This window comes from Hydractinia symbiolongicarpus, chromosome 6 (genome assembly GCF_029227915.1).
Source record: "Hydractinia symbiolongicarpus strain clone_291-10 chromosome 6, HSymV2.1, whole genome shotgun sequence".
In the NCBI taxonomy this organism is placed as follows: Eukaryota; Metazoa; Cnidaria; class Hydrozoa; order Anthoathecata; family Hydractiniidae; genus Hydractinia; species Hydractinia symbiolongicarpus.
Window position 1 is genome coordinate 19,502,784 of NC_079880.1, and position 13,388 is coordinate 19,516,171.

Genomic DNA, 13,388 nt, shown 5'->3' on the forward strand with positions numbered 1-13,388 from the left:
TTTTGGCCTAAAATGACATTTAAGGTGACAAAAAACCAAAATTTTGATGTCACGATCATGTTCAGCTATCTTTTTTTGGTAACTGTGCCAATTCTTGTCAAAAATAAAGTAGTTTTAATTTTTGGACCAATTTTGGCCTAAAAGGACATTTAGGTAACAAGAAATCAAAATTTTGATGTCACCATCATGTTCAGCATACTTTATTTGTTAACTGTGCCAAATTTTGTTGAAAATAAATTAGTTTTAATTTTTGAACAAATTTTGGCCTGAAATGACATTTAGGTGACAAAAATCAAAATTATGATGTCACCATTATGTTCAGCATACTTTTTTTGTTAAGTGTGCCAAATTTTGTCCAATTTTGGCCTGAAACATCATTTAGATGATTTCCCAGTACTTAGGGAGCTTGGGTACGAAGTTTTAATCTGTGACGTTTAATTGACCATTTGGGACAGGGTTACCGTGAAATCCCAGGGTTGATTTTTTCTCAAAAAATGCTCCGAAAGAAAAAAACGACGGTTTTAAAGAATTTCCTACGTCTTCGAAATTCAATAACTAAGTTTGAAACCCACGCTATAAAAAGGGAGTGGGTTGAATAATGTATTAATACTAAACGCTAAAGATGTGAACGATGCCGATACATCAATGCCGCGCTATAAAAAGGGAGTCGTAAAAATTTTAATACCGACCAGGGAATATTTCCATAGGGAAAATGTCTTAGGGGGGGATTTCCTAAGGGTGGTGTTTTCGATAGGAATTTTTCAGGAAAAAATTTTCCAGGGGGGGGGGCTCGGGAAGATATTTCCGGAATTGGTTGTCATTGATCTCAGTTAAACATAACCTCGTCTACTACAGGACTTCTATTTTTTTTCTTATCTGAAGAATCCTGGTGTTTATTTAATTTTTTAGCTTTGGAGGGGAGCGTAAGAGGAAGGCTTTTATTTAAACATTTCAGTTTTGTATTTATATAGTTTTTTAATTTACAAATGTTCTTTAAATAATATCGATAAAATCGCCTCCTTCTGCATCATTAAAAAAAACAGATAAGGAAAGTGACTTATTTGGGCATGTCCTAAATTGATTACATTATTTTTATTTGTTGACCCAGCCAATTCAATGTAAATCACAGTTTAATAATTGCTTTTATTAAATATTTTGGTTTAAAGAAGGGGCGTTTATTGGAGGGGCGTTTAAAAGAAGGGGGCGTTTGTTAAATATTGCACAAAGGTTTTACAATAGCGTTGTTTGTTTGACTTCTGTAGTAACGGCTGTGCTTAATCTAACTTTGAATTCACGTGTCTGCGCACATTAATGATTGCTGAATCCAAATATTGGTCAGTTTTTTAAACAAATCAGAATAATTGGAACATGTCAATATGGATTTAAGAATGATTACAACTTCGACATGATATTTCTCAAAATAGGCTAAACAGAGTCACTTAGCCAGCACTCTGCAGTCAGCAGGGGCGCAGACAAATAAAAAAACGCGCCAGCTGTACATTGCGCATTCACTGCATTATGAAGCAATCCACTCCACACAAAATTTGGTGCCATTTTTTACTAGTTTAAATATTAGAAGATTGTCAATTATACACTTTTACGAATATAACACAGAAGAACAAAGAAAGATACATAGAAGAATATCAAAACACTGAAAGTCCTTTAAAGCATTGAAAATTACTTTAATGTTTTTTTAACAATCTCATTTAGTTCTAAATAGAATGACTTTTCAACTGCTCTGAACCCCACGAACACATAACAACATGGACCGCAATAAAGAAAGTTTTTTTTGAACCGCGACGTCACTTTTGACTTGGACAGAAACCTCTTAGCAGCAAAAAGGTCAGCTAGTCTCGGTCTACATTCATTAACCATTCCAACTATAGTAAAATGTTTGGATAAGTAAGACATTGTAAATATGTATATATCATATGTTTGTGCATTTTCGCTAGGCTGTCTTTATTCTCTGTTTGTTCAAGCACAAGTCGTTTATTTCAGAGCTTTTTAATTAGACTGTTTCATACGAAAAATCGTGGAATTCGTATCAGTTTACAGTGGTTTCTTCTTCTGTACATATAGTGATTATTTTTACGAAGAAAATACTTGAACTGTATTTTTGCGTTTTTTCGGAAAGAATAAAAAGTCAAATTCTTCACATTAACGCTGAATACCAATGGAGAAAACCAACCGTATTTCTCTCCTTCCAAAACATTCTCAGCATTGTTTCATCGCCTGCTATTTATAACGTGTGGCATTAGGGTCGAACACTCATATCGGAAATATTTGCTGACCCTTAACCCAAAAACTATTTGCACTCTCATCTGATGATGCCCTATCTTGCCACTTAGCTGTTTTTTTTGTACAAACCTTAACAGTCAATGGTGTCAGCAAGTTAGTCCAATTTTTGATTTTGGTCCTAACCAAGCAAGTTCTAAGTCAGCTATGAACATTGATCCTTTGATGCAACTTTTTTATACCAAGCTGAGTAACTAAACAAGTGGTCATATTTGCTACAACGTTTGCCATTATTTAAGTGCAATAACTGTTGGAATTAAGATAAGGACTAATTAGAAATTAGGATAAGACAAAAATTGAAAAAAATAGTTTAAAACATTTTAAAACGTTGCCAGAACTCATCCACATGTTATAAAGATTTTTTAGAAAGCTGTTCACGCAGTATTCCATCGCATTCGCATAGAGCTTGAGAAGCTAGTCAAAATGGTGTATAGCATCGTATACTCTTGAAACACGGTCAACAAGAAATACAGTTAACTCCCGGTAACGTCCATTGGACCGAGGAAATATTTGAAATAAAAAATTAAGACTGGCATATTTTTTAAATTTATATATTGCTAGAAATGTGACAAAATATTGATTATATTAAAAAAATATACAGTTCACTCCTGGTAACTCGAACCTCTAAAGGACAGAGGAAAATAGTTCGACTTCACGAATGTCCGAGTTAAACGAAGCTCCCGTGTTAAGTCGAGTTTAGTCAAAAATAAAATTATAGTTCGACTTAAAGCGATATTTTCAGGAGATTGGGCAACAGTTAATGTTGACAAAGGCATGCAAGTCCCTTGTAAATCTTATATGTGTCTTTTTTTAAGCATACGTAATTTTCGAAATCAGGCTTGTGTATGCTTAATCTTTATTTGCATCAAGGCTCAGATTATGCTTGCCATATGCTTACGTAAAAAAATTGACCAGGTAGATTTTGGTCATCACACTTGTTATTCCCGGACAAGGTGCGCTATTTTTGCTTATAAAGATAAGGAAAAGTAAAATGATAAAGATTTCTTTTTAAAAAAACTTCAAGTGCTCAATTTTTAAGCTGCTTTGAAGTTTGTGAACTAGTCATAAATATTACAGTGATATGCTTACAATATGGTCATTTTTTTACTAAATCTATAAAAAACATGCATTACATCAGGAGTTAACATTTAGTCTTTGATTTCCTTCTCCACGGACTTTATCGACTAGCTAGTTTAATATATGTTACAGACCGTAGCTTATTAACCGCCTAAAAGAATACTGAAGGAAAATTTTTCTTTTTTCCGAAGATAAAAAAAAAAAGTAGCAAATTCATCATAAAAAGTAATTATTCATAAACAGGTTGTCTAGAGATTTATATGTTTCTGACGGGTGTATAATTTCTTGCACCTTGACCTTTTGAGTGGTCCGTTTATTATACGCACTTCTTCGGAATGATTAGGGATTGAGCTTATTAAATTATTTCGTAGTTCCTTTAAGCTTAGATATAAAATGACACCAGATGTCTCCGCACGAAAAGGTATCTGGGAGGGGGCAGGGCTGACAACAGAATTTGTCTATTTTTTATTCGCCCATTTGGAAACTGATAGATCAATAAAGAAAAGTTTGGAAGCTTGTTATCTCATAACTATCCGTGACGTCGGCATGACCGTATCCATTATTTTAGTCAGCATTTTAGGGTCTACACACCAGGGGACACGGACTAATAATATTTTTGAAAAAAATAGTAAGGAGGGGTCATCGATAAGTTGAGCCTCGACATGTGATTATCTCCATTGTTGACGTTAGTCTAATGCTTTCATAGGTCGAGGAGAAAACGCGCGAAATAATTACTAAATAAGACATAAGTTTTTTGGCTACTTCATATGTTTTGTTTTGAACCTCGATATATTTATAGATGTTTTCTGAAGAATTGATCTTATATTCTTTTAGAGCGGGATTATGTCAACAATGCTATTTCTATGTAGTTACAGCCCTGGTATTCTTTAAAAATCATGCCAGCCACTACACGTTTAAGACGAAATTTTACGAAGTATTCTAAGTGTTGGAAATCTTAATAAAAATTTCAGTATATTGGACTGTTTTACGCATATACTCTTTCTTTCTTTGCAGCTGTGTTCATTCTTGATATTCTTATAAAACGCGTGCGTACAAAAAAGGAAAAGTAAAAACCTAACATTTTCTTTCTTTGATACACAAGCAGTTATAGTTAAGAATAAACCTCTCCTAAACATAGCAGTAATTCTTAGTACGTTGGGTCAATGCCCTCGAAAGTACTTTTAAAACCTAGAATGCCCTTTTTTACATATACCTTCATGGTCAATAAAAGCACCTATTTTTGTCACTACACTACACGTTTTTTGTAAGAACCACATGTTGTCTGTGACTACCAAAGATTATGTTGTTATTTCTCATTTGTTGGCCAACAAAATAGCTATGTTTTGACGATAGTACAACAGTTTGACGTGAATAACATAATTAAAATTAGTGTTAAAACTCTTTTGCTTCTGTTGTTGTAACATTTGACATTTCTTGGAATACATTGATAATGTTCGAACTAAATAAATATATGTAATTTACAATTTTGACGTTAAATTGATAAATGTAATACATAATAAAATTCAACGTTGAATCAACTGTGACGTTAAATAGACGTTGATTTTACGTTGAAAATAAAACTTTTTTGTCGTCTTTTTCCGACGTCTATTTAACGTCAGGCAACAACGTCTTTTCAACTTCGAAACAACGTCTTACAACGTCTAATCAACGTCTTTAATATGGTGTTAAAAAATATTCTCGCAACTGTTATTCTTACACAGTTTCGAAGATTTGGTCAAATTAATAAATAATGTTCAAGTTATCCTCTCCCCAACATGATCCCAACGATGCCGTACCTGACTATTCTGAATAAGAATAATATTGTTTGCACTGTATACGATTTTTTAGCATAACCATCAGCAATATATACAACTTCTCCAATAAAACCATGATAAATAAAACAATGGTTTTATAAAGGGATCTTTTATACCTCCGTGATACTTTATCAGGTATTTACAACGGGTGCTATGTAGAAATCTCTAGTATTTCAGTCCAATCCAAAGTTATCAACCTCATTGTGGAATCAAATTTTGTCTAATTAAAATAAAATTAGCATAAATATATACCTTATTGGTTAAAATTTCGTCGGTCAAAATTTTTCGTCGGTTATAAAATTTTGCCGGTGAAAAGTGACGAAATTTTTCTGAAATTCCGTCACTTTTAACCGACGAAAATTTTAACCTCCTTTCAGAAGAAAACAGTTTTTTTGTTTTTATACTTATATCTAACAAAACAAATGCTAATCAATAATAAAACAAGTGTTTTTTTCTTCATTTATTTAAAATAATCATTTTTTCATATTTATCTGCCAAAAAGAAAGAGCTTGTTACCCAGAAGAAAAAGTCTTGACCTTTAATTTAGTATCATGAATACTTTTAAAGGTCAAGACAACGACGAAATGAAACGATTATGTGCGAAAAACAACTGTGAATTGGTTATCGTTCCGCATAATTTCATGTGCCAAAATATTCATTTTACATAAGTTCAACACGTGGTACGTTGATAGAGTAAGGAAGCAATTTTTAAACGGAGTTGCACCTGGTGATGTCAAAGTTTCTCTCAAGTTAAGTGATTTGAAGCCTCTACTCTCTAGTGGATTGTTGAAACATACAACCATCTCAAGCTACAAAATGATTCTATTATCAACGATTTTGATGCTGCAGGTATCGCAGAGACGATCAAGTCTGCTAACAGAGTCTTTGCACGTATAGAAAACCCATTTGATGAGCAGAGACAAAACTTAATCATTCATCTTAATAGATTTATTTACAATGAAAAGAGAAAACTTACTTATGTTTTTTGAAATTTTAGTTTTTTTTTCTTTCCTCCTAATACCTCCTTTTTTATGGCTTCAAATATGACTTTAAAAGGGTCTGTCGACTTCAAACACGAATGAAAACACGTAAATAAGAAAATTCAATTTTGGTGAAAAATTTCGTCGGTCAAAATTTTAAGACGGTTATAAAATTTCGCCGGTGAAAGATGACATAAATTTTTAAATTTCGTCACTTTTCACCGACGAAATTTTAACCGATAAGGTATTCCAGGACCATACTACGGAAGCCCATTAGTGCCATTGCTCTTGCCTATTCATAATTTCAAAAAAGTGGATAGACATGAAACAAAATTTAGTTGCCTATTCATAATTTCAAAAAAGTGGATAGACATGAAACAAAATTTAGTTGCCTATTCATAATTTCAAAAAAGTGGATAGACATGAAACAAAATTTAGTTGCCTATTCATAACTTCAAAAAAGTGGATAGACATGAAACAAAATTTAGTTGCCTATTCATAATTTCAAAAAAGTGGATAAGCCAGTAAGAATTCGTCGTCTATTCATAATTTTTAACAGAAATAACAGTACGCATGCGCATGTCTACTCCCAACGAGATTTCATAATGGCAACGATAATAGAAACACGTAAGTCAAGAAATTTGATTTAGGTACTTATTTTACGTAGTATGTCGCTGAATTACCCCTTATTTCTTTATTGTGTAGGGAGAGTGATAGTGGAGAAACTGTTCAACAAAGGTTACAGCTACAAAGAAATAATATCTGTGTTATATGGAGTTCACAACATAAAAATTAGGTGCAATACTTTTCTTTTAAACTTCTACCTCATTCCAATTTCTACCCTATGTTGTTCATTAATTTCAATTATTTCTCTTAGCTTGCGCCAACTAAAAAGAGATCTTGCAATTCTCGTATTATTTAGGCGGAAAAACACTTGTCCACATCAGTTGTTATATAATGTTATCAAGGTATGACCACCTTTTATTTTGAATGTACTTTTGCACATTGGATAGATTGATCGTCATTAATTTTTCCTAAAGGTTGAAATCGGTGGAAGTGGGTCAGCTTTGGGTTACAGAAGTCTCCATCAGAAGTTGAAAGCAGTGTATAATATCCAAACTAGCAGGTAAAGTCTTCACATATTTCATGTGAATAGTATGCTACAACACACGTACTAATACTGATAAACTGATTATTATTTTTTTATTACCAAGGGAGAAGATAAGGCAATTGCAACATTTGATTGATCCGTGTGGTGTCGCTTTGAGAAGGGCTAGGCGTTTACAAAGAAGAAAGTACGTTTGCAAGGTAAAAATTCGAATTCGTCTCCAAACTTCCCATTTTTGGTATGTGGAGAATACTGGAATTCGAACCGTTTTTACTAGGGTCCAAATCAAGTGTGGCATTTAGATGGGTACGACAAGTTAAAACCGTACGGTTTTTGCATTCATGGCTGCATAGACGGGTAAGTAAAATTAGAGAAAAATGAAACGTCAAAAACCTGGGAAATTATCGATTTATTTCTGTCCGTTTATACCAGGTATTCGCGAAAATTGTTATGGCTGGAGACCTCGTCTACGAACAATTGCCCAAAAGCTGTCGCGTACTATTTCTTGAAATATGTGAAAACGATTGGAGGTATTAATTATGAACGGTTTTCCGATCCCAATCTTTTTGTTGATGATTTTTCTGTTTGTTTTAGGAACATCGAGGTTAATTAGATCAGATCACGGAACGGAAAATTTAAATATTGCAGCAATCCAAGTATTCTTCCGTCAAAACGAAAACAGTTTCCGATTTGGAAAGTCAACTACTAATCAGGTAAGAGGACTATTGATTAAGCTTACCTTCTACCTATTTTGTAATAAAATGACTAGATATCGTTCTAGAGAATCGAAGCATTCTGGTCCCAGTTAAAGCGCCAAAACACAATCTGGTGGATAAATTATTTCAAGGTCCGTCAAACTACTCACATTCTGATGCTTATTAAAGGACTAAAGACGGAAATGACAAAAAATCTTAACTTATATTTAGGACATGGAGATAGATGGGACCTTGGACAACAGCGACATGATTCACAAGTATGTTGTTTTGAAGGGATTAAAAAAGTTCTTTTTAAGAAAAGTTCAATATTTTAAATAGCATAACATGTTTTTAAGGGAATGCTTAAAATTTTGTTTCCATGGATTAATTCAAAAAGAGCTTGACGATATGAGAGAAGTGCACAACACTCACCGGATACGTCCCTACCCGAATCAAGAATGCCCTAGTGGACGACCCGATATAATATATGCAGTTCCTGAAACCTACGATAATGACAATCAATTTCTCTCGAAATCGTGTATTGAAAAACTTTTTATAAAACAAATTTTATATTTCTTTGTAGGTAGTTCCGATTATAAAATCGATATCAACCAAGCATATCTTACACTAGCGAAGCCATATACGACTGAAAAGAATCCTCTTGGGTGTAATACAGAATTCGAGAAAGTTGCACTTCAATTGATGATTAACAAAAGCCTAACATTTCCGAATAACGCCGATGAAGCTAAAAAACTTTTTGTAAAACTTATAGAAGCCATTGATAATATATAGCACACAAAAAATATATTTCTATAGAATTTCTATCTTTTTTAGTTCAACAGGTTTTGTCCATAGACGCGTTGAAATATAAAGAGAAACATAACTTCTTTCTCTCATCAACATAAATACAAACTACTGGTTGTAGTAAAAAATATTCAACTAAAGCAACATAACTATAACGCTTTACACAAATTCGTGAACAGTAAATCGCAAGAATGTCATCTCTATAAGTCAAATCCGTAAGTCATTTTTACAGCATCAATGAACGCTTCTTTCATTGAATCAACAGTATTGTAATGTACTGGCAGTGTTAACGATAACGAACACGTTGATACGGACGGCTTGCATCTACAACGCGTCGACTTCCCTGCGCACCAATGCTTGAATAAGATATTCAACTTAGAAGGCAACCCGAGGGGAGGAATGGACTTCACGCCACAAAGAAACTTTAAAATATCGCACAGTTGTAAACCATCACTTCCACCTGTAGAAACAAAATAACTAAATATAACACTGTTTATTTTTTTATATTCGTACGAGAGACTGATATTGTTTTTTGTTTTTAGTAATCAAACAATCGAAAAAATTACCCTCGTAGAATAGCAATTCCATAAATTCCATGAAGCATTGAAACGTGTCAATTTCTAACACTTTTTTGGATGAACCGTGTTCACTGTATACTGGTACTGCAAATTTTTCGAATTTTTCGTATGTCCACTCCAGATTCTTGTTAGTACAAAAAACATACTCAAATAAGTCAGGCTGGGATCGCACAGTGTGGAGAACTCCATAGAGTCTTAAACCTTCAGTAACCTGATCAAGAACAAGCATCACGGGTTGCAATTTTTCTTTCAGCATAATCGACCTTAAAAATACATTACCATTTTAACCCTACCATGTAATATCTGAATGAAACACATACATATAAGTCCCTTAGGTTGGACTTTTCTGCCTTATTTCATGAAATGAATTCAGTGCATTTATCAAAGCAGTTTGAAAAACCCAATTTCCAGAAAGAAGGTATTTGGTGCATTTGTTGGCTTACCTTAATATGGCATCTCTATCTTGCATTTTTGCTCTTTGAGGTATTCCCTTATAGCCGATTTCACATAATACATCCATTCCATCATCAGAAGAAAGCATTGCTTGTAAAGCCTTTTCATCAGTTATTTTCTCCAACTACAAGTAAACCGTTAAAATGAATACATTACAGATATAGCTATGGCAATGTAAACTCTTGCTATAAAAAAAAGTTAAATAAAAAATTATCCTCTCTTTTTCATCTTCTTTTTCTACAATGACAGATAATAACTTATCTTCACTATAATATACCTTGTAATAAACTTCTCCAATTTTATTATCCTTCGTCATTTTAAGTCCACTATCAAATATGCTTTTAGTTCCATGTATGAAATATTTGTAAACCCATTTTGCGAAGTAGTTTGGAGCAGGACCAGTCATTGCAATTGAAGATGCCATTAATTCGCCATACAATTTAAATGTTTCATTGGCTATATCTCCGTAACAGTTGATACGAGGAATGTAACCATCATCACTCTCTACAAACAGTTGTTGCCTTCCCTCTTCCATCGCATCTAAAATATTTTAATCAGTTTATCTAAATAATTTCTAAAACTCAAAATATGAACTATAAAAGCAAGACCTACCAGAAAAAAATTCTCTTCTCAAACCTCCCTGATCTACACCTGACTCACCATAGAAAGTAACAACAATCATTGAACCTAAATGTTCTCTAATCCATGGACGGCTAAATCTTTTACAAAAATCAGCAAACATATGATTACGTCGTACTTTTAAAGAAATTCCATTTGTGTTTACATTTAGGTTGACTAAAGCCTCTTTCAATCTTATTTCAATCTCACAAGGATCGATCAACACATTGGATGTTGCAGGACAATATGTTTTTTCGTATAAAGCTTTTTCTTCATTTTCAGCCTCTTCCATGGTGGTTTTTATTATGTTTTCATCTATTAGATCAATATAAGTATTTTCCGCACAGGCAGCTGTGTGTGCCTCAATTTCCTTTAAGCTTTGTTGTTTTCCACACACTGGACAACAAATTTTGCTACTGTGTGCAACTGTGTCATCATCTAATTTAAAAACTGCATGAATTTCCCATGTCATGCTAACCACTTTGTTGTCAGCAACAGTTACAAGTTCTTCTGGTTTAATATATGTTGTAGGACTGAAAGATAAGACAAAATTTCTGCTACTCTCGGTTATTGAGCCAATCCATATGTACACCTGCTGAAATTTTGAACAAGATAGAAATAATCTTTGTACTCTTCCTCTTTCAATATGGTTAACAGTCAAAAGTATGCAATCTTCCTGCAAGGTTGGCTCCTCTGCTACCAGACCTTCTAGCCTCAGTTTATTCCCTTGGCCTAAAGTTACTTCATTCTCTTTGTCACTCTTTAGCTTTTCTTTTTCCTTATCTTTAGCCAAAGATTGAGCAAATTTTTCATCTTGGTCTATTAAAAGTTGTCTTCTTTCTAAAGATTTCAAAGCTGAGGCTTTTTGATTTTCTTTTTTAAAATTTTCAGCCACCAAGAGAGCATATTCTCTGTCTTGTTCTATTATTATTTGCTTTCTTTCTTTTGCATCACTGTTTCCATTCTTTTGCTGTTCATCAGAAGAAATATTTTCCACATCATATCCTACCAAACTTGTTGATTCTTTTCTTCTTACTTTGTTATTTATCTCAAAATCATCTCCAGAGCTATCACTGTGAATCCCTTCCATTAAAGCAAGTGAAAGTGATTTAGTTTGCAAGTAGAATTTTATCGTTTTCAATGAATTTTTGTCAATATATGTCTGTAACGATATGGAAAGATCCTCAATATTTTCATTCAAGGTTCCAATTAAGGTAACTCTCATCAATGATATGCTCCCATGCTCTTTGCTTTCACCGTTAGGAAAGAAGACTGACCTTAAATGCTCTAATACCTGTGATAACAATGTGTCACGAGTAAATTTGTTTCTTCTTAGTCCACCTCCCTGACCAATTCTTACTGTGCTGTATTTGTTTTTGTATCCCTTTTTTTCAAAGTTTTGCCAACTGAACTCAATGGATATGGTACTACTTTTACATTTACTTTCAACACGACGTTTACTACTTCCCTGCCGAATTGATGATACAATACTCTTTAACTGATCCTTTTTTAATTCATATAAAAATTTTTGCATTAAAAGTCGAGAATCAGCCAGTCCAACACCCATTTCTTCGAAGTCTTGTGAATTCAGCAAATGCATACTATCACCACAAACCTAAATGTGCAATAACGGTTTTAAGAAAACCTCTTTCAATCAATGAAAACCAGAAAGAAATAAAAACAGTTGCTATAAACGAAATCACAAAAGCTTCAAAACTCACTCGACTTTTTTTAATATTGTCCAAAACATCTGTATCATAACCTCTGTCTTTTACAAATAAAACTATCTAAAAAAATATTGACCCACTTTAACTAGTAATAAATACAGTGAGATAAATAGGTTCTAGCTACCTAAAAAAGCTAAAACCATCATTAGCTAGTTCTCCTCGCTCTACCAAAATCCATAACCTACTTTCACTTTGCCCAACAGTTGTTAGCCACAAAGAACCTTAAAAAGTTAATTTAACAAACGAAAAAAAGACACATTCACGAAATTAAGCTATAGAACATAATATATAACGTGAAGAATTAAGATATAAACCTCTTCATTTGTCACAGTAGTAGCAGTTGTCCCTGACACTGTGTTTGCGGCGGCCATATTTATTTTCTTGTTCTGTCTGGATTCCTCCACCGTTATTTTATAAAACCTCTGCGAACGAGTTCACTTTCAAAATTATGAATAGCCAAAAACGCGAAAAAAGATTCCCGTCTATTCACTTTTTTGAAAATATGGCTAGCCAACGAAAAAATATAATTTGCTTATTCAGTTTTTTAAAATTTTGAATAGCCATGTAAATAAATTTTCTCGTCTATTCACTTTTTTGAAAATATGGCTAGCCAACGAAAAAATTTAATTTGCTTTTCAGTTTTTTAAAATTTTGAATAGCCATGTAAATAAATTTTCTCGTCTATTCACTTTTTTGAAAATATGACTAGCCAAGAAAAAAATAGTTATTTGCTTATTCACTTTTTTAAAATTATGAATAGGCAAGAGCAATGGCACTAATGGGCTTCCGTACCATACTTCCTTAAAAAAGCATCCACACTTTCAGTAAAATCACATCGCTAATAGAAACAGCACTAAATATTAACATGTCGAGGTAAATTTTTTGCTATTCTAAATAGGTTATAGGCAACTGTACTAAAAATTCACAGCATTGCTAAGCAAATTTAGTAGAAGTAGTATTGGAAACAAGCTTCTAGCAACAAATAGAGGATAATACATCGCTGTTGTGTAAGCGCCACGCTAGCCTTTTATTTTTATTATTCTGTATTTGTTGGTGCTCTAGTTTTTTTTCCCAATGTACATGTGTATCATTTTATTTGTCAACATTATAGTTTCTAAATTTTCCCTCTTCTTTAGCCACTATTGCTCTTCTGTCTTTACGTGTTGACACTGAATGGCCCGCCATCGCTATCGTACGAAAGTCCCTGCGTCCGTGGCCCTGCCTCAACAGCAACAACGC

General features: G+C 33.3%; 3 protein-coding genes across 7 annotated transcripts in view; 1 reads left to right on the forward strand and 2 right to left on the reverse strand.

Annotated features, from left to right (window-relative positions):
* Nucleotides 1-13,388, reverse strand: part of LOC130647398 (heparan-alpha-glucosaminide N-acetyltransferase-like) — a 103,443-nt gene that overhangs the window by 62,474 nt on the left and 27,581 nt on the right. The window lies entirely within an intron of this gene.
* LOC130647401 (uncharacterized) lies at nucleotides 6,646-8,787 on the forward strand. Of its 2 annotated transcripts, XM_057453251.1 has the most exons (9): nucleotides 6,646-6,962; nucleotides 7,044-7,134; nucleotides 7,207-7,292; nucleotides 7,381-7,474; nucleotides 7,552-7,631; nucleotides 7,707-7,987; nucleotides 8,056-8,121; nucleotides 8,201-8,247; nucleotides 8,553-8,787. In XM_057453251.1, the coding sequence occupies exons 1-6, from the start codon at nucleotides 6,835-6,837 to the stop codon at nucleotides 7,885-7,887; spliced, it is 660 nt and encodes a 219-aa protein (XP_057309234.1). In that variant the 5' UTR covers nucleotides 6,646-6,834; the 3' UTR covers nucleotides 7,888-7,987; nucleotides 8,056-8,121; nucleotides 8,201-8,247; nucleotides 8,553-8,787. The 2 variants fall into 2 exon arrangements, with proteins under 2 accessions (XP_057309234.1, XP_057309233.1); XM_057453250.1 differs by having other exon boundaries at nucleotides 6,647-6,962; nucleotides 7,707-8,121.
* Nucleotides 8,759-13,330, reverse strand: LOC130647391 (uncharacterized). Of its 3 annotated transcripts, XM_057453232.1 has the most exons (7): nucleotides 12,464-13,329; nucleotides 12,144-12,209; nucleotides 10,417-12,037; nucleotides 10,082-10,344; nucleotides 9,795-9,928; nucleotides 9,340-9,614; nucleotides 8,759-9,233 (listed from the first exon to the last, which is right to left on the reverse strand). In XM_057453232.1, the coding sequence occupies exons 1-7, from the start codon at nucleotides 12,518-12,520 to the stop codon at nucleotides 8,974-8,976; spliced, it is 2,676 nt and encodes an 891-aa protein (XP_057309215.1). In that variant the 5' UTR covers nucleotides 12,521-13,329; the 3' UTR covers nucleotides 8,759-8,973. The 3 variants fall into 3 exon arrangements, with proteins under 3 accessions (XP_057309215.1, XP_057309217.1, XP_057309218.1); XM_057453234.1 differs by lacking the exon at nucleotides 12,144-12,209; XM_057453235.1 differs by lacking the exon at nucleotides 8,759-9,233 and having other exon boundaries at nucleotides 9,408-9,562; nucleotides 12,464-13,330.

Excerpts from the sequence above, each read along its gene's own strand:
- LOC130647401 (XM_057453251.1), top strand. The coding sequence starts at position 6,835 with ATGTCGCTGAATTACCCCTTATTTCTTTATTGTGTAGGGAGAGTGATA. Across the intron at positions 6,963-7,043 it reads GTTCACAACATAAAAATTAG|CTTGCGCCAACTAAAAAGAG; the intron begins GTGCAATACTTT and ends TATTTCTCTTAG. Across the intron at positions 7,135-7,206 it reads TGTTATATAATGTTATCAAG|GTTGAAATCGGTGGAAGTGG; the intron begins GTATGACCACCT and ends TTTTTCCTAAAG.
- LOC130647391 (XM_057453232.1), bottom strand. The coding sequence starts at position 12,520 with ATGGCCGCCGCAAACACAGTGTCAGGGACAACTGCTACTACTGTGACA. Across the intron at positions 12,210-12,463 it reads CTACTGTGACAAATGAAGAG|ATAGTTTTATTTGTAAAAGA; the intron begins GTTTATATCTTA and ends ATATTTTTTTAG. Across the intron at positions 9,234-9,339 it reads GGAATTGCTATTCTACGAGG|GTGGAAGTGATGGTTTACAA; the intron begins GTAATTTTTTCG and ends TTGTTTCTACAG.